Source organism: Meriones unguiculatus, chromosome 3 (genome assembly GCF_030254825.1).
Source record: "Meriones unguiculatus strain TT.TT164.6M chromosome 3, Bangor_MerUng_6.1, whole genome shotgun sequence".
In the NCBI taxonomy this organism is placed as follows: Eukaryota; Metazoa; Chordata; class Mammalia; order Rodentia; family Muridae; genus Meriones; species Meriones unguiculatus.
The window spans coordinates 1,313,338-1,332,667 of NC_083351.1; the positions used below are offsets into that span (position 1 = coordinate 1,313,338).

Below are 19,330 nucleotides of genomic sequence, written 5' to 3' on the forward strand. Positions count from 1 at the left end.
TCCGTCATTTGGAATTTCGGGTGGGTTAGCAGCTACTTTCCTTTTGGTATGACAAGTAATAAATAGCATAACAAATAACAAAAGCAGTTTAAGGGAGAACTTAGTGTAGAGAGGTTTGAAGGTTTACTCTCCAGCAGTGGGGAAGGTGTAGGGGCCGAAGCATGAGACAGAGCACCTCATTGCATCTGCAGCCTGGAGACAGAGCCCGGGAGGCTGGTGCTCAGCCCACTCTTTCCTTTTTATTCAGTCTAGGCCCCAGCTTCCAATACGGCATCACCCATGTCCAGGGTGCTTCTTCCCTCTTTAGTTGACCTTTTTGGAAACACATCCAGAGGTGTTTTCTCCTGGGTGGTCCCACATCCAGGCAAACTGATACTGATTAACCAGAACAGATGGATTTGTCAAGCTGCACACCCAGTGCCAGGCGTCAGGTGTGGCCAAGCTTCACCTGCAAGGGGCTGGGTCAGGAGCAGGTCTGAGGTCAGGACACTGGTGAGATTGTGGGCAGGCCTGCATCCCCCTTTGTCCTCACATGTGGGTGGGCTGAAGTGTCTTGTGAAGCCACTGATGCCATTCTCTAGGGCTCCATCATCACAACCTACTTCCTCCCCACCTGCAAGACCCCTTGTTCTGGCACCATCCTGTTAGTACTGCAATCTGAAGACATGGATCATGGGAACACAGTCAGACCACGGCAAGGTGGCAGATAAGCAGCAGTGTGTTCACATGATGATGTGTCTGTGTGTGTCTGTGTGTCTCTGTGTGTGTGAGCATGGGCTAGGGGTGATGCCCCCTTGTGGCTGGAGAAGGACAGGCCTGGGAGGAGCTTTGCCAGCTTTAAGAACCTTCTTTCTTAGAGTGACAAGGACTGAGATGTCCTGGATTGGGTAAACATGACAGGATACCTTAGGCTGAAAGACCGCAGAAGCAAAAGACACAGGGCAGGGACAGCATGCCAGGTAATAACTGCCTGCCACCTTCCCCTTCCTGCCGGCCCACCTTCAGCCACTAGGATTCCTAGCCTTGACCTTGGTCCTGCTGGGTTGGCAAGTGTATGCAGTGGAACGCAAAGGTGGAGAGACAGATGAATGGTGGATGAAGGGGCGACCTGGCAGAGAGGAGCGTCAGGCTCTCCTACAGACCATGGTTGTAGGTGAAGGAAGGTGGGAACCGGGGTGTGCTCCACAGAAGCCTCTCTAGGCTCCTGCTCTTCCTGGACCTCCTGTGGAGTGTACTGACCCAAGCGGGGTGAGGCTTGGCAGGTCTCGGGGCAGAGGGCCCCTACTCTCAGAGGGTAACAAGGCAGCTGAGGAGGCGCATAGGAAGGGGCTGCGAATCCATAGTCACCTCATCTTTGCCTAGGGATAGGCGGGATCAGGAATCTCGTGTCTGAGCCTGGGGGTTGGTCTGTCGAGGTGAGACAGTGGGTTTCCATGGCACTACAGAGGAAGTGGCAGAGAGGGTAGCCCAGAACAAAAGGGAAGTGATCAGAATTCAGACACACTGCCCTCAGCTTCACAGGAAACCCAGGTTTGTCACTTCATGCAAGCAGCCCCGTCTGCTGCAGCGAGTGAAGTACTCTAGCCTGACCCTGTGACAGCTTTGGTGACAGAGGTCAGGATGGTGACAGAGAGTGAGATTGGATAGGAAGTCTGCCCACGGAAGGGAATTACAGTCTCAGCTCAGCCACACTACATCGCACGCTGACGACTCTTAACGAGCCCAGGCCAAGTGAGCGCCTGCGGCCTCTCATCTGTGTGAGGGAAGGAGCTTCCTGGGCTGTGCCTGCTGCCACAGGCACTGAGCTTCCTGGTGAGCCACCTTGCAAGCCCACTTCCACACATGCTGCCAGGGACCTAGATCTGGTGGAGGTGACTCAGGAGGCAAGCCAGGCCTGGTCTAAGCAGCTTCCTTCCCGGGGCAGGCTCTCGCTGTAGGCCCCAAGGTGCCAACCCTGATCTTGCCTGTGGCTGCTCCAAGGACAGAATGCTGAGGCTGCCCACTGCAGTAGGGCTGCAGGCCATCCAGGACAGCTGTTCTGTATAAGCAGGGAGCTTTTCCTCTTGTCCTGTAGCAAAGGACAGTGGAGGGTGGCCAGTGGACAGAACAGCTCTGGATCTGCGGAGTCGGCAGCCCCCAGGATGAGAAGTCAGGTGATGGCAGGTTAGCTGTGGTCAGTGCAGTCTGCAGCCAGATGACACTTCCTTTCGAGCCCTCGTCTTCAGCTTCCTTAGTCCACTGTGGCTGGGGTCCACCAGGAGGCCATTCTGGACGGCTGTCCAGGCCTCCTCGTAGCGCCGTTCCTCTAGACAGCGCTGCCCACGGATCAAAAGCACCCCGGCCGTGGTGGCTCTGCCTGGTTGCTCTGCCAGGCTGCTCTGAGCCTGGGCCGGTGTCAGGGCCAAGGCCTGGCAGAAAGCTTCTGCAGCGCCATCCTTGTCCCCCATGCTCAGCAGCAGGCGACCCTGGGAGCAGAGGTCTTCTGTCCGCCTTGGCGGGTCACCGTCCCCTTCACCCTGTTGCAGCACGCTGTCCAGGTCCCTGAGGGCCCGGTCATAGTCTTGCAGCTCGGTCAAGCAGGCCATGCGGAGACGCAGGTGATCGGGACGGCTGCCACCAGCCAGGACGGCCAAAGAACAGTAGCCCAGTGCCCGCCCCGGATGTCCTGAATCCAAGAGGTTCCTTGCTTCCTTGGCAGCGGCCTGCACAGGGACACAGGGAAGAGCACCGAGTTAGCCTCTCCTCACAGTCAGCCTGGTCTGTTGGCGTCTGGTCCCTGCCCTGTGCAGAAGGCCCATGCACTTCCAGGGGGCCCGGTCATGGGCAGGGGTGGGGACTCCAGGTCCCCAGGCAGCGCTGTTTCCTGAGGAGGCAGGTGTACACCCAAAAGTTGCTAAGTGTCACTGTCTCCTCTTCGCTGACCCTGGGCCACTGTGAAAGCAGGCAGCCTCATCCCCCATAAATTCACTACTCACACCGGTTCCACGGTACCTAAGACCGGCCTCTGGCATCCCTCTCTCCCCTTTTAAGTGTATCCGGTGTCACAGAGTACAACCTCTCTTAACCATAAACCTTTCTGAGGGGAAAGTCCAGAGCATCCCAGGGCGCGCTCTGCAGGGAACAAACAGCACAGGTCACTTGGTTAGGTCAGACGTTTTTGTAAGGAGGGCTGCGGTGTCCCGGGGAGTACAGGGACAGACCGGCTTTTCCTCACGGGGTGCAGTACCATCTCCCCGCACTAGCCTGAAGGCTGCGAGGCTCAGAGGTTCGCACAAGGGCACCTGCTCTTCTTGTTCCCTTCCGTGTGACCCGGCAAGAACCTCTCGCCCTCCCTACAGCACGGCCCACGTGGTGGCCAGGAACACATAGAAGAGGCTCTGCCGCCCAAGCTCTCCCGGGGCCAGCTCCACCCAGCTCCGGGAGGGGTACCAGGCGAGCAGGCGCAGTACAGGACTGTTCTTGGCAGGGAGAGTGCCACGTGGCAGGAAGCGAGGAAAGGCCATTTCCGGGCTGGCCTTTGTTGCTTGGCAACCGAACGCTGCCTTGCCAAATCCAGCCCCCGGGGTCTGGCTCCCTAGGCCTTGGGAGTCTTGCCCTTATGACCTTTTAAAAACTTCAGGATCCCACTCCCCACCCCCTCCAGCTTTGGGGACTCCTATCTGGCACCTCCCTTCCCCAATCCCCAGGCCCTGACCCTGTGTTAGCTTGGAGACTGTCACCTGCCTTCCGAGGATGCTCTGACACTATCTCCTTTTCTCAGCTCACAGGCCAGACTCAGCCCTCCTTCTCAGATGCCTTAGACCTTTAGAATTCTGTACTTGAGAATACTATTCTGTAGACTATAGACTTCAGCCTGGCCACTCCTGTCAGTTCAAGTTCCCCCAGCACCCTCATAGCCCTGTCCCCTTTTCAGGGCAGCAGGTCCTTCGCTTAGGAAGCTGTTACACTGTTGAGCAACCCTGCTGCTATGGCCTCTCTCTGATAGGCCCTTTCCACGTCACTTGACTGGCAGAATTCAGCAATGGAGAGAGGGAGGCATTAGGAGGGACACTTGTCTTGCCCCATGTCAGCTCTGGACCTTGGTCCCTCTGACCACTTGGCCTGAAGCCTGGACTTGTACACACTCTCCTGGCCTTGCCAGCCTGATCTGGTTCCTGGGCCTTGTGCCAGGATGAGGTGGCCCAGCCAAGTTACCTGTGGCTTACAGAACAAGTGAAGACCAGGGGCAGTGTTTCCAGAGAGCCTCCCTAGCCAGATCTGGGGCGTTTTACTCCCCCTTAACCCAGACCCAAAGATGCTAGCCAGTAGCTGGAAGGGCAGAGTGGCCTGGGCTTGCGGGACTGGGGCAAGGCCGGCATGGGGCTTGTGGGCACTGCATACCTTTGTGAGACTCTGCTGCTCTGGGGAGTCAAGGAGCCGCAGGAGGAAACTGAGGTCCCGAGCGTCTTTCTCTGCCAGGCGCTGCAAGTCACGGGCAGCCGCTGACACGCTGCCCTGTTTAAGCTGGAGCAGGCCTCGCCGGGCCTGGGCAGCCTCTGGTGATGGGGCGAGGTGTAGCACCTCTTGCACGTGGGTGCCAGCCTCCTGATACTTGCCTGTGGGGACCAGCGGAGGATGGTCAGAGAGTGTGGGTGTGGCTGGGCCCCAGGCATGCCCGGGAAGGGGAGGCAGCTAGCCCTAGGGAACCACTTTGGTCCCTCCCAAGCTGTCTGGGCTGGAGTCCAGCTGGTGGGTGCAGACTCAGCCCCAGTAGGAGCAGAGCGGTGGGGGCAGCCCCCTGAAGTCTTTGGAGGAAAAATGCCGATTACGGAGAGCATCCCTTCAAGCAAGGAGTAATAGGGAGACCCGCATGGCACACGTGGGTATACAGGCCCTTCTTGGGTCTTCCTTCTGCCAGCAAAGGGATGGATGAGACATGAAAAATCAGAGAGGAAAGCCAGGCAGTGGTGGTGCACACCTTAATCCCAGCCCCAGGAGGCAGAGGCAGGTGCATTTCTGAGTTCGAGGCCAGCCTGGCTTACAGAGAAAGTTCCAGGATAGCCAAGGCCACACAGAGAATCCCTGTCTCAAAAAATCAAGCCAACCAAACAAGTGAGAAAAAAACCCAGAGAGTTGCTACTCCACAGGCCCCACAGGGTTGTAGGTCACTGAGGATCGGAGGGAGGGACAGAGGCCCATGCCCGCTGCTCTTGCACATACCCAGCCCTGTGAGGATGTCTGTGAGAAACAGATGCCAACTAGGCTGTGCAGCACTGATTCTAACCAGCGCCTCTGCCATAGCGAGGAGGCCCTGGGTGTCCTCTTCTCTCAGGGGCACGCCAGCGTCCAGCAACTGACTCAGGAGGACCCGGCAGTGGCTATGGAGACCCTGGGTAAGGGTCAGCTGAACTTGTGGCCTCAGGGACTGGATCTCAGGGATCACAGTGCCTGGGTCGAGCTTCAGGGCGGAGACCATGTCATCCACAGCTTCCTGCAGGGAAGGAGAGCCTGTGGGTCAGAGTGGGCTCACTCCCATCATTCCATCCTCTTCTCAAGCTCTCTCCTTGAGTCTCAGAGGGTCTGCCCCACCCGGCTTCCCACCTTCCCTGATCTGACTCCTGGGTTCACTGAGGAGTTATTTAAGATCCACTAGTTGCCACAAAGGCTTGTGCACCTGCACACTGTGGTACCCAGAAGTGGATCTTTGGGCATGTGACTCATTCCCTGCGAGTGCTCGTGGGGAGAAGAACATGGAGTCCCGCTGCGCACCCTGATGGCTGGAAGGCCCGGCCTTGCTCAGCCTCCTTCAGTGGAGGCGGAGGAGAGCGCCCTGGCCTCTCGCACCCCTGCTTACTCAGCCCCAGGTGGGGAGGATGGGCTGGCACCTGCAGCTGGTCTAGGGCCAGATGCACGAGGGCACGTCCACACAGAGCCTGCACGTTCCTCGGTTCCTCCCGAAGCATGGAATTAAAGTCAAACATGGCGGTCTTCTTCTGGCCCAGGAGCCCGTAACAGCGGGCTCGGACGAGGAGGGACTCACTGGCCTCACTCCCTGAAGGAAGAAAGTGTGGTTAGGACACAGCTCAGGCTGAGCCTCTTGTCCAAGGTCTCCTCTAGTGCCCGACCTGGGTGGGCACAGGGACACAAGGTCCACCCCGGGGTACATCCACTCCACTGGGGTACCAAGACAAAGTCAGGCTGTCAGGATTACTGGCCACAGGGCAGGAGACCAAGTGGGGAGGGGTGCCTGGGAGGACTGGCAGATGGCTGGGTTGTCTTAGGAAGGTCTATGCCACTGTTTTGGGGGAAGAGAGCAGGCAGAGGTTGAGTAGGATAAGTTCCTTAGGCCAGGGTGAAAAAAGCATGCAGAAGGTAGTGTGTGAGGCTCAAGGTGGCAGCAATTCCCAGTGAACTCTGGGAGGTGGAGCCCGTCCCCAAAGAGGACGCCTCCACCACTCCCCTTCTGTGTCTGCCTAGTGTCCCACACAGGGAACCCCGTGCACCGTGGCCCTTGAGCACAGCACTCCAGCACACTTGGGGAAGGCTGCTGTAGCCCAGGAGGGATGTCTTGGCTAGGCATGGGGGCCAGGTTGTGGGGCCACTGTGAAGGGCTCAGGGAAGCCAAGGCCTTGCCTACACCTCAGAGCAGAACATGGGGGGAGGGCAGTCTGGGGGGCAGGGCAGGGTCTCGGCCCTGGCCCTTCTCAGGCCTTGCATGCTCACCGGTGGCCGGGGATTCCAGCACTGGGTCCCATCTTGTTCACACTGTGGATGCTCCATGGCACAGGCTAGTGCGGAGCAAGCTTGCCCTCGGCTCCCAGGTCCCCCACGCATCTGGCACAGGACTGAACCCCTGCGGCAGGTGGGAATGCCTACCTGCAGCAAAGATGGCCAAAGAGAGGTAGGCGACTGCTTCCCTGGTGCGGACCTCGCTGTCGGGCCCGCCTGGCCGTGCCCGCAGTATGCTCAGTGCCCGAGCGTGGCAGTGTTCTCGCAGCAGCTGCAGGTCCTCGTGACGGAAGACGTCCAGGGTGTGCTGGAGACAGGCAGTGTCTCCAGACCGAGCCACCACCTTTACTAGCTGTGGGCACAAAGCAGGGCATCGCTGACCTCCCCACTGGCCCCCTTTCCTCCTTTTGACGCCCTCTCCAGCACTTGCTGCCACTAGTAGGGCCTGGCTCTGTCTCCACGAGCCTGGGCTGGGGCAAGCTGTCTGTCCTGAGCACCGGAAGGTTTTCCAGGAATTGCAGCCCCAGCCATGTAAGCCTCTGAAGGTGTGTTTGTCCCTATCTACCGAGCTTGAAGAGGACAGGGAGGTGGGGGGTGAGGGAGCGCTTGGCGGCAGTGAAGGCCTAACCCTGCCGCATGACAAAGTGGGGGGTTCTCCTCTTCCTGAATCTTGGCCTCCTCTGTCACATGGCTGGAGATCCCACCCCAACATGCTGACCCAGGGAAGGCTTAAGTCGCAAGCTTGAGCAAGGGCCCTTCAGAACAGCAAGTGACAGGGACTCAAGAAGGTGTGCGCCAAAGCCAAGGTCTGCCCGGGCTCCAGCCGGGCGTCCTCAGGCAGACACAAGCTCCTCCCTCCATTACTCCAGCCTGGACAGACACAAACTGCTTGCCACAGGCCTGGTGCAGACTCCTGTGCCTGGCAAAGAAGGACTGGTTGCTTTCAGGGTGGTCTTTCTGCCAGGGCATCAGGATTTCAGCCAGGCCAGAGAATGAAGAGGCCAGGTGGTCCCTCAGCCTAGACTCTGAGGCCCGAAATCCCCCAGAAAACTGACCCATGGACCTTGGTGCAAACAGAAAGCCCACAGCACCTGAGCCAGGCCTTAAGCTCTGCCATTCTGGGAGCAGAGAGTTCTTAGAGGTTGGCAAGCAGGGCAAGCAGGGTCCTGTGAAGCCCAAGCTTCTCTCCCAGGCAGCGTTTCGTTCAAGTCCATTTCATCTAGGAGGATTGAGTAGGAGCTCAGCCTGTGAACTCTTGGCCACTTTCCATTATACCACAGCCAAAGGCTCTAGGAAGCATGTTCCAAGGTGTAGGCTGTAAGGAGCAAACCCGGGGCCACAGGGTGGTGGCACCCCTGCAGAGCGCGTGCCCGCTCTGACCTGCCCCAGCCCACCTGGTGCCCCAGCCCACCTGGGCCTCCTCACCTGGGTGGCCTCACAGCAGAAGCCCCTCCGCAGCTGAAGCAGGGCCAGCCGCACTAGTACAGGGGCCGCCTGGGGCCTCCGGGACAGGGCCACCAGCAGGGACTTGTGAGCGTCATCCAAGCGGCCCAACCGATACAGGGCGTCAGCTGCCAGGAGGCAGGAGGTCTCATCCTCCGCGTCCAGCTCCATGAGCAGCGTGGCCAGCTGGTACACACCGTAGGCATCACTGTGGAGAGGGTGGCTCAGCGTGGAAGGCCTTTTCCTTCATCCCCTCCACGCCTAAGAGCTCAGGCCTCAGCTGAGTCTTGCTCCCACCCATGCCGCAGTCTGAGTAGCCCCTTCCGCAGTGAGCTGCAGAGGGAGGACCATATCACCCCCCTCCAGAATCCTAACCTGCCCCTTCACTCCCCTCCCCCGCTCCTTCCACCACGCCACGGGGCAGGTGCTATACATGCTATACAGAAGTAAGGACCAAAGTCACCCAAGAACTCCAAGTTCAAGGAGCTGCCTCGGTTTCCTCTTTATAAACACAAAAAAGAGTTGACGGGTCGGCTTTGCTGGGCTCGTCACCAAGGAACATAACCGCCACAGCAGTGCACGCCAGGGCAGAGGAAGCTCCCGGGAGGTGTGGGGAGTGGCCTGAGGTGGTGGTGAGGGCAGCTAGGATGCACCCATCAGGCAGCAGTGTGTGGCGTGAGTCTGGGGAGGGCAGGGTGGGCCACACCTGAAATCAGAGACCCTGCCTTGGAGCTGCCCACTGAGCCAGAGCTACACCCGAGGCAAGGTGGCACAAATGTGCCTCGCAACGAAAGGAAGCGCAAAACTCAGCAAAAGCTTATTTTGAGACATTTTGTGTGCACAGTAAGAAACAATTAGAACAGCACATTGCAGGGGACTAACGTTCAAGGATCTTAGTTTTTCTATTTTAAAAGTTGGGGGGGGGTGCTGGAGAGATGGCTCAGTGGTTAAGGGCACCGGCTGTTTCCCTAGAGGACTGGGGTTCGAGTCTCAGCACCCACAGAGTGACCGAACTTGTAATTCCCAGGATCTGATGTCCTCTTCTGGCTTTTGCTGGCCCTGCCACACGTGGTACACAAACATACAAGCCAGCAAATAAAATAATTACAAAGTGAAAGAAAAACATTATTTTATTTTTAAAATTATGTGTGCGTGTACGTTTGTCGGGGCATGCGTGAGTGTGCGTGACTGTGTATGTGCATGAGCGCAGGTGCCCTCAGAGGCCAGAGGCATGGGATCCCCTGACTCTGGCGTTGTAGGCTGATGTGTGCCACACGTGCAGGTTGCTGGGACTGAGCTCAGGCTCTTAACTCGCTCTTAACTTTAAGCCCCCTTTTCCCAGCCCCCTGCCCTTTTTGGTTTTGGCTTTCTTGTTTGTTTGCTTTTCGTGTTTTTTGAGACAAAGTCTCACTTTGTATGTAGCCCAGGCTGGCCAGGAATTCACTGTGTAGCTCAGGCTGTCCGCCTGCATGAATCTCCCAAGTGCTGGGGTTGCAGGCGTGAGGCACCATCCTCAGCTTGCTCCTAGCATTATGGGAGGAGGCCCACAGGGTATCACTTTCTGGGGATCTCAGCCCTGGCTGCGGATCCCCACCTTTGCTTAGGGAAGCCAGGTAGCAGCTGAGCATGGCTCAGTTTTCTCTCAGACACCCCTCCCTAGCTCCCACCTCCGGCGCGGGGCAGGTTCTCACCCTTCCTGCGCCCGTGGAGCAGGGCGCGCCCCCTGCGCAGCCTTCCTCCAGCAGCCCGGCGAGCGCAGCAGCATCCTGCGGCCCTCCTCCCGCAGCACGGTCAGCAGCAGCCCGCGCTGGTTCCAGGGCACGTAGGCTTTGGCGACCAGCAGCGCCTCCTCGGGCCGCAGCCGGCAGGCGGTGACATAGTCCAGCGCGCCCAGGAAGCTGCTGCCCGCCAGCGCCCGCAGCAGCCCCCGGCCGCACAGCGCGCGCACGCAGCCCACGGTGTGCGGCGACCCGCGCTCCACCACCGCCTGGAAGTCCGCGCGCGCGCGTCGGGCGTCGCCCACGTGCAGCGCGCAGAAGCCGCGCAGTGCCAGCAGCGGCGCGCGGTCCCCCGCGAGGTCCCCAGCCCGCTCCCCGGGGCGCCTGGGCCGGAGGAGGCGCTCGCACTGCGCGCGAGCCCCCTCCACGTCCCCGGCCAGCAGCAGGCACTCCGCCAGGCGGGCTCCCAGCGCGGCTCGCCCGCGGGCGGGCGCCGCGCGCAGCAGGAACCGGAGCGCGTGGGTCACGGGAACCAGGAGCTCGCGGTCCGCATCCGCGCGCAGCTCCGGGCGGCCACGCACGGCCTCCAGGAAGCGGGCGAAGCCCACGTCCGCGGCCTCCTGCGCCCGCGCCAGCACGCGGCTGCGCTCCTCGGCGGACAGCAGGGCCTGGAACTGCCGCCGCGCGCCGGCGGGACTCTCGCCGAAGGCCTCCTGCAGGTCCAGCAGCGCGTCCCCGGCTGGGCCATCCAGGAGGAAGGTGGCGGCCGCGCGGGTGACCAGCAGGGCCGCCAGCTGCTCACCTGGAGAGAGAAACTGGCTTGGTTCTGCCTTCCCACAGCCCTTTCACTCAGCCTGGGGCATCTCCCCAAATTCTGCAGGTAACCCAGGGCTCCGGAACCACGAGGACGACCCCAGGCCGTGGGCGCCCGTGAGTGAGGCCGCGGCACCCGAGCCAGCACCACTGCTCCCGTGGCCACCCAGCACTGTTCTGCCAGGGTGGCTATTGTAGGCATCGCCTCTCGGCGCAAATAAAAACGTGTTTACATTTCTCTCTGCCCGACCCGCTTTAGTTTCCTTTCAGGGACGCAGCTCCACCCAGCCCACTCCGGGACCCAGGGGTTCTGACTCTGACTCTGCAGGGTCACCAGGCCTGGACGCATTCACTGTCCTGGCTTTTTGGGACCAACGCTTCCCTGCAGAAAACGGGTGGTAGAGGGCCCAGGAGGGAGGCGCTCGGCTCTCTGAAGCCCTTACCCTACGAGTGGGGGCCTCCAGTCTGCCCCCTTCTCACTGTTAGGAAGGGGGTTACAGTGATGGACACTCTCCAGGGCTGAGGATGGGTGGGAGAAGCACCCATCTGTGAGCCCAGCAAAGTAACAAGCAACCAGTTCGCACAACTGACGCGGAAACCCAGCACCAACAGGCAGGTCTCTCTGTGCAGTCCTGGTGGCCCAAACAGAATGTGAACAGAGGGTCGACCCTGGAAGCCGCAGGGCCCCCCGGCTGTGGACCCCCGGCTGTCTGTCTGGGGCCACACTCACGTTAGCTTTCTTAATTGTCCCAGGAAAGCTCTAACTATTTTTCTTTTTTTATATCAGATAATCTATTTTATTTCAAATTTTGCTGTCTCCCATCTCTATGATGCTGATTTTTTTTTAATTATTATCTCATTTCTCAACTAATTTTCATTTTTTTTGGGTGATGCTGGGAATCAAACCCAGTTCTGTGTACATGTTAGTTATAATCCCAGAGGGCAGTTTTAAGATTGTACACCAGACAGCGTTATATAGCGTTGAGCAACGCTATATGAAGACCCTGGATTTAGCTCTGTTCTTCAGATGAGGGCTGGGTTTTGTTTTGGTAACCAGTTGTCTGGACTCAAACTCCAAATTCTGTGTCTTCAGAGCCCAGCTCTCCTTTTAGTTCCTGCGGCGCCCACCTGCCGCTTTGCATGGACCATGTCGTCTCTCCTACGTGTGCTCAGTCCTGCAATGCGCCCCAGGTTTTCATGGCGGACCTCACGCCTCCACGGTGCCCTCAGGGCGCTCAGCTTTCCACTTTTTTCAGCCCTGAACTCTGACGCCTCTCAAGCGGGTAGAGCCAAGGTTTTCAGCTGTACCCAGGAGTGCAGACATGCCTAGAGGGACCCTCTAAGCTGCACCCTCACCTCATGCAGCGCCAGCTCTCTGCTTCCGGGCAGTCGCCACGCCACACTTTCAAATACTCACCTTCGTATCTCATCTAAATTAGGCGGCTGCTGCCTGCGGGGCAGGTGCCTGGCAGGACGGTCGCTGTTCCCCAGGGCCAGATCTGCCCATGGCTTCAGCAGTTTTGATAGCCTGGGACGTCTGAAGTGCTATCCCACTGTTTCCATTTTAATTTTTCTGGGGTTCATTAATTAATTTTCTTTCCAATCCAGCATGTAGAAAGAAAATACTTTTCCACTGTATTAATTTGCATCATCTTGTTACCATGGTGCTGACAATTTTTCACAGAAAATAGTTTCGTTTGCTACCTGTGTTTTCTGTTTGGGAAAAAGTTGTAGCCAATTCCATTTGTCTATCTAGCCATCCATCCATCATCTATGTATGTATGTATGTATGTATGTATGTAAGTATGTATCCATCTTACTGATATGTAGAAATTTCACAAATACTTTGCATACTGATTATTTTTCTGCCATTGTATATTTTGAAAACATTTTCCCGAGTACTGTTCTTCCATCTTTTATAGTTGTGAGGAAAAAAAATCTGTTTTAATTTTATAAAATGTATTATATTTTTTCATTGTCTGTGCTTTTATTTATTTATTATTACTTTTTTGAGGGGGACAGGGTTTCTCTGTGTAGCCCTGGCTGTCCTGGAACTCATTCTGTAGACCAGGCTAGCCTTTAACTCACGGAGACCTGCCTGCCTCTACCTCCTGAGTGCTGGGATTACAGGCGTGTGCCAACATGCCCAGCTACAAATGCAACATGATGTAATGCACTTTTGCATGCCGCGTACATCAGAGCCAAGACGTGGAGCCTCCAGTTCTCGCCACTCAATCCCTCCTTGTACCTTGCTGTGTCCAGGTTCCCAGGGACCTGGCACTCACAGGCGCTTTGTATCTCCTTACCACAGGCCAACAGCTTTGTGTGCTTACCCCTTGGTGGCCTGTAAGACCCTCTGGACAGCTGAGCACAGACTGAAATCCACAAAACCCGCACGCTGAGAAATCCTTCCCTCTTTATGACTTGATTACCTCAGGTGCTTTGTTATGTAAGGAAAAGCTGGTAGCATGGCCCCTCCCCAGCAAGTCTCCAAGGTCAACTCTTTAATCAGCCTTGGTCCTCCCTGACTATGTCCACAGACCTGCCACAGGGCATGTGGTAACACCTTAGGCTCATTATTCACTCTCTGCAGTGCTCGGTCCCCGGTCTGAGGGCCATGGTCTCCTGTCTGGAGTCAGGGACTCCTGACGTTGTCTCTCAGTCTAGACCATCCTAGCTTTCCAGGCTCCTCCCAGTCTCTCAGCCTCCCCCTTCCCAGCACCCATGCCTCCAGCCTTTGTCTGCCTTCCCACCCATCTCCTCCAGCTTTCCCCCAGGTCCCCCCCCCCCCCCCGGCTCCCAGATCACAGGCCATACACAATAGCAGAAGATGCATGCCCATGTCAGTTTGAAAACTCTCCTGTGGCTTTAAGAGCAAAATCCGAGCTCCTCCAGCCCCCAGCCTGCTGCCACCTCCTCTCCTTCCAGCCACCCTGACTATTTGGTGGTAAGGACATTTCTTCTCAAGGGCACTGGCATACGGTTTCTTCTGTGTGCACTCATTCACTCTCAGCTGAAAGGCCACCTCTTCTGAGAAGCCTTCCCTGACTAACAGCCAGATTTGCACCTTGCAGGTCTTGGCTGTGGCTGGAGTCTGTCACCATGGCTCTTGGGGGGATGTGGCTTGTGAGTCACTCTCTTACCTTGGGGTCCACTCCCGGTGGAGTCAGGCTGAAGGTCCCTGCTGCAGGCTGCCAGGCAATCCTCAAACCTGCCTCTGTGAAACAGAGCTTCGGGTGACATGACACCCATCCAGCTGCCCCTGGGGTCCAGGGCCTCCAGGAGCGCCTGGCAGTTGGTCTCTTGCTGGCTGGCACTACCTATTGTCTTCAGGTGTCCCGAGAGGTAGTCCTGGAGGGTGCCGAGCAGCCTGGGGAGGTAGGGCTGCTGGTGGCTGCGGATGAAGGCCACCGTTCGGTCTGCGCTGGAGGCAAAGCTCTCAAGATACGCAGCTGTGCCCTCGCCGGCCTGCTCCGCAGACAGGACCAAGGCCAGGGCACGCGTCAGCTGCAGCTCCAGGGCCTGCTCGGAGTGTGCGTCCAACAGGGTGCTGCAGCGCTGTACCACTTCCGTGTGGCGCCCGTGGGCCAGCAGCCCAGCCAAAAGGTACAGCACAGCGGCAGGGTGGTCCGGGCAAATGGCGCCGAGGAAGGCGGAGGCCAGTGGCCCGGTCAGGGAGACCACCGCCATGCCATCCCAGTGGATAGCAGGGATCTGGCTGTCCCCACGACACCAGGCCTCCAGGGTGGCCACCACCGGTGCCCCTGGAGCCTCAGCCAGGACAGCCCGCACATGCCGCGTGGCGGAAGGGGCGTGGCAGCTGAAGGCGGCCAGGTAGAAGGCAGTGGCTGAGGGCGGCTCCCCCCGGGCCAGGCGCTTGTCTCCCTCCTGGCAGAGGCAGGCCACTAGCTCCTGAGCCGCCATGCTGTCAGTCACTCCTGGCTCGTGGTTGGTCTTCACGGTACCTGCAGCAGGGGGATTGCAGTCAGTGTCCAACGTGCCACGTTCACCTGCCCTGTGGCCGCCCTTGAGCCTGGCCTCGGAGCAACCCCCAAGTTTCCTCCACTGAGTCCTCAGAATCTGGTGCAACCTGGCCACCAAAGAGGCATTTGTGGCATTCCCTAGGCCGGCAGTCCTCACAAGCTGGGCACGGGTTCTGTCAGGCTGGGTTTCAAGTTGCTCCTATCTCTTGAGCCTCAGTTTCCTCCTGTGTTGAATGGGATGGGTTGGCATCCAAGTGGGGCGCAACGGAGTGCTTAGGAGACCCGGGGCCTGGACAGGCTCTGGGACAACTACCTCCGTCTATCCTCAGGAAGGCAAATAACTGCAGCGTGTCAGAGCTCCAACCCGGCACACACCCTCGTCCACCTTGCTCACCTGAGTGATGCAGGCTGAGGGTGAGCTAGAGCCAAGAGGTACCTGACAGGTCTGGGGTGGTCTGGGGAGCGCCACTGCACAATCCAGTCAGCTCTGAGGAAGACTCCAGGACCAATGAGTCTCCTAACCCTGCCCTCTGACCCCAGGAACTACTCTTGGTGCTTTATTTCCTGGTCTTCAAGCACCTTCAGTGAAGGGCCTCGGCAACCCTCCCTGACAGGCAGGCACATGCACACATGCCTGCCCTCGCCTCTCACACTCACAAGCTGAGCCAGCCAGGGCTGCGCACGGAAAGGCTCCGATGACTCTCCTCCTTGGGCTGGGGTCAGGAGAGGTCGGTGCTGCCGCTGCCAGCCCAGGTGCTCTGAGCCCCCTTAGAGACGCTGGCCCAACACTGCAGACACAGAAGTAGGGGTGCCAGCCTCCGGTTTCCAGGGAGAGCGTCAACACCGATGCTGCCTGGCTGCTCAGCTATGCCCTCTAGGGGCCAGACACGCTCAGGCGGCACCTCCACAGCAGTGAGGAGGAGGGCTAGGGAAGCAGGCCAGGCTTCACAGGGAGGCCTTGGGGTTCAGAACCTGCGTCTTGGAGAGGGAGGCCCAGGCATGTACAGTCCTGGGTAAGCTGTCTCGAGGCTTGTGCTAGTCCCTGCCCACACATTCAGGCTTTGTTGCTGCACCCCAAGCTCAATCTTGGCTGCCCTGATGCCCTCTTATCCCCTCATCACTCCCATTCCTGCTCTGTTCCCTGCAGGTCCTGTCTGCTTTGGTGTCCTGTGATCTTCACACTTGCCCCAAGTCCTGGCTCCACAGCCTGTTCCTTGAACTGGGCAAGTGGGCTAGGATGTAGTTCTGTGCCCCAGCCTGTTTCCTGGGGTTGCCCTGGCTCTGGTAGCCCTCCTTGTTGGGAATGGCCAGGTCTAGACTGAGGAGGGGGCATAGGGTTCCACTTTAGAAGGAGGAAGTAGAGGCTGGAGCCTGAGAGTCAGTCCAGGCTCAGTCAGCTAGCTGCCTTATGGTGCATGCTGGTAACCAGCTTCACATGACTGCAGAGCAGGGGTCTGCTTTGGGCAGCCCCTGCCAACTCACCACCCCAAGGTGTCTGGCTATAGGTCAGCACTGGCCCCTCGGTGGGCTCCTGGGGCTGGAAGCAAGGCTTCTGGGGGGGGGTAGCTTTCTGGGATGTGGCCTACACCCCTTTGTGGAGGGAGCTATGGCACAGAGGGCCCAGGCTGGGCTCTGAGGATGCGGGGCAGGTGTGGTCAGCAAGGCCCAGTTCTCCTCATTGCCCACCTTCTCATCAGCTCCTTGACATTCACAAAGGCACAGAACTCTTGCAGTCAGTGGTGGTGAGGGCTTATTAAGAAATTTCCCATTATGTTACTTTGATTACTTTCATTTTAATTACCCTAATTAGGCAAGCTCTGTAATGGAGTGGGCCGTCCTGTGGGGCTGTTGGAAGGGCCTGGGGCACAGAGGGGACTGACTATGGCAATCACATTAGCCCTGATCTGTCCCCTGTGTCCTGCCTGGGTGTAGGGAGGCTGAGGGCCCGCAGGCACTGGCCAGATGGGCCATCTTCTGGTTGGGATTGAGCTATGGCTGCAACTCCCATCTGAGGGCAGCGTGCCTGGGTGCTGGGACCCTCCTGTCTGCGCTGTCGTCTAGATTGTGTTTACATCTCTGATCTCGTGGCAGACAAACACTGGATGCTGGAGCTGGGTAGAGAGCCCAAGGCCCGGGGACATGGGAACAGACTGCATGGCTTCACTCTCCCTGGCCCAAATGATTTCTGTGTCTCTGTGTGACTCAAATCTAGCTGGTGGTGAGCAGAATTCTGTCCCCATGCACTACATGGGACCTGCTGCCCTAGACACCCTGCTTTGTTGGGAATCCAGGATGTCTGAGCAGGAGTCGGCCTGCTGCACAGTGACAGCCTTAAACACCCTCGAGAATAGCCACACGGAGGTGACAGACTGACCGCTCCTCTGTGCCAGAGCTTTGTATCTGTGGCTGCAGTTGGCCCCAGCAGAACAGTCACTGCAGCTGCCAAGGCCTCCTGCGTGGATGCCCCTCACTGGGGAGCTCCGGGCTGGCGACCAGGTCTTCTCGGATGAGCAGGGACAGTGCAGAAGCCGAGAAAGCTGTCTGAGGCCAACCCTGTCGGGTGTGGGTCTCGTAGCTGTTGAGTTGCCATTCAGGGACAATGCTCACAGGCCCCACAGGTGCGCTCGGCTCTCAGCGGAAGCCTGGGAGTGACGTGGCTGTGGGACATCTTTATGGATTCTCTTCCCAGACCCTGGGTGTAATCCCAGGAGGGTGGGTGAGAAAGACCTGGAGCGTATCTCACAGGATTCATACATTTCACCCAGCTAGTGGCTAGTGGCCATCCTTTCCTGCAACCTGCCCCTCAGAAGTGTCCCTGGTCAGTCTTGTTTGCTCATCCCAGCCCCCCGGGGAATCTGAGCTGCTCTTTGCCGTTGACAAGGCTTCCCTGGGCACCTTAGTCAGTAGAGAACACTTCAGGCTTCACGAGACTTACCTGGGAGTTACCCAGAGGAGTTTCAGCCTGTCTTCTCTGTCGACAATGAGCAGAAAGTGTAAGCAAATGGCAGGTCCCTCCTGTCCTGTCCCGTCCCGTCCTGTCCTCTCCTCTCCCTCCTCATCTGTCTGGACCCTGCCACAGTGGAGCTCTGGGCAGGCCCTGCAGCTGGCAGGCATGCCCAGTCCACAGCTGCCAGGGAGCCAGCTCCTCTTGTTCCCCGGGGCTCTTGTTCCATCCTGGTATCAATAATGTAGTAGGATGGGTGTTCCCATTTTCCCAGCCACCTGCCCAGCTGCTGCTTCTGGGTGCTTCTGTCTCTCCCCAGGGATGGAGCCATGCCTGTGCCCTGTAGGTGGGTGAGACCAAGAGCTGGATGCCTGGATGGGGAAAGCTCCCCAGGATGTATGCCCAGCTTTCATGGAGGCTTCCAGGCTCGGCTGGCATACAGCTCAGCTACCGACAGGGCTGTGTTTGTGGAGGAGAGGCCATGGCCCTCAGCTAGGCACCCCATCTTCCCAGTGAGAACAGGCTTATGAGGCCAAGCCCTGGGCCCAGGCCCTTAAAGGGCACACTTGGCTCAGAAGTGTCCTGGCTGAAGCCTTGGACTTCTGGGCATCTGGCCATAGGAGCTGGGCTGGAGTGAGGGACATGTTTTTGTTTTAATCCCAGGTGTGGGATGAGGGGCTGATTCAGTTTGTCCACAGCAGCAGACTATTTGCCTCATGTGGCCTCTGAGAGGGGCCTTGCCAGCTGTAGATAGTTGAAATCTGAGTATTCTTGAGAGGGAATAAAAGCCAGGAGAGAGAAATAAATGCCCAGAGAGAGAAAGGAGTGCCCAGAAAGAAGAAGGCTCTGGGGCTTCCCCCCTGCTGCTCCTGGTTGCTGTTGATACAGTGGGTTAGAAGTTGGAGGTCTCCTGAAAAGAAGATTGGACTTGCCTCAAGGAACCCGACAACGCTAGCCAGCAGGAAGTAGCTAAGTAAAACCACGCCACTTCTCCCCACTAACTTTTCTCTCCTACCTGCATGCTAATTAGTAGGGTGTTGGAAAGGATTGGGGCGGAGGAGGGAAGTGGAGGCGTAAGAAACGTAATTATGATAGCGTTAAAAAAGCAATGGCAGCAGAGACCTCTTGAGCCGTGCCTTCCACACATCTCCTCGGCTCCGCCCACGTTGCCTCGTCGCCGTCAAAGCTTAACGCAGTTGCTCTCCGCCCATCTCAGCACCTGTGCACTGCAGCCCACCTGTTCCGGTTGAAGCGCAGCCCAAAGTCCGCTTAGATCCCAACCTAGGGATCTGCCCTGTCTCTTTTCAGCCGTCTCAGCATCTGAATCACTCGGGCCACTGGTCCCTTGTAGGGCCAGACCCTACAAGGCTCCTGCTCCCCCATAAGCCACTCCAGAGCCTTCACCTCACTTCCCCCCCACCCCCGCACTGTTGGCCATCCCCATGTAGACAGACCCTCTCACACGAGCGAACTTCCCCGGTTCTCTCTGCCACCGTTGGCATCAGCCCTGGGCTCACTTAGGTGTTGTTGGCTTCCTCCCTGAGATTCAGGTTGAGGGTCTCAACCGCTCAATTGAGGTCAGGGGTAGGTTACCGTAACCCAGAAGGTGCCCAGCAGGAAGCCAGGAAGGAATTGAGCAAGGGGCCTGGTGAGGGAGAGAAGAGGAAGGAAGGGACGGATGGGACAGTACAGGCTCCATCTAAGATCTTCATGTGGCACTA

The 19,330-nt window shown here is 58.1% G+C and overlaps 1 protein-coding gene across 1 annotated transcript; it reads right to left on the reverse strand.

The window, feature by feature from the left end:
- Window positions 1-106: 106 nt before the first annotated feature.
- Ttc34 (tetratricopeptide repeat domain 34) lies at window positions 107-15,267 on the reverse strand. The gene is made up of 8 exons (XM_021655402.2): window positions 13,826-15,267; window positions 9,843-10,671; window positions 8,134-8,359; window positions 6,856-7,060; window positions 5,865-6,031; window positions 5,200-5,470; window positions 4,381-4,595; window positions 107-2,702 (listed from the first exon to the last, which is right to left on the reverse strand). Exons 1-8 carry the CDS (start codon window positions 14,604-14,606, stop codon window positions 2,175-2,177), a joined length of 3,222 nt encoding a protein of 1,073 aa, XP_021511077.2. The 5' UTR covers window positions 14,607-15,267; the 3' UTR covers window positions 107-2,174.
- Between the last annotated feature and the right edge of the window lie 4,063 nt (window positions 15,268-19,330).

Excerpts from the sequence above, each read along its gene's own strand:
- Ttc34 (XM_021655402.2), bottom strand. The coding sequence starts at position 14,606 with ATGGCGGCTCAGGAGCTAGTGGCCTGCCTCTGCCAGGAGGGAGACAAG. Across the intron at positions 8,360-9,842 it reads GCTCCACGGGCGCAGGAAGG|TGATGCCTACGGTGTGTACC; the intron begins GTGAGAACCTGC and ends CCCTCTCCACAG. Across the intron at positions 6,032-6,855 it reads TTTGGCCATCTTTGCTGCAG|GGAGTGAGGCCAGTGAGTCC; the intron begins GTAGGCATTCCC and ends TTCTTCCTTCAG.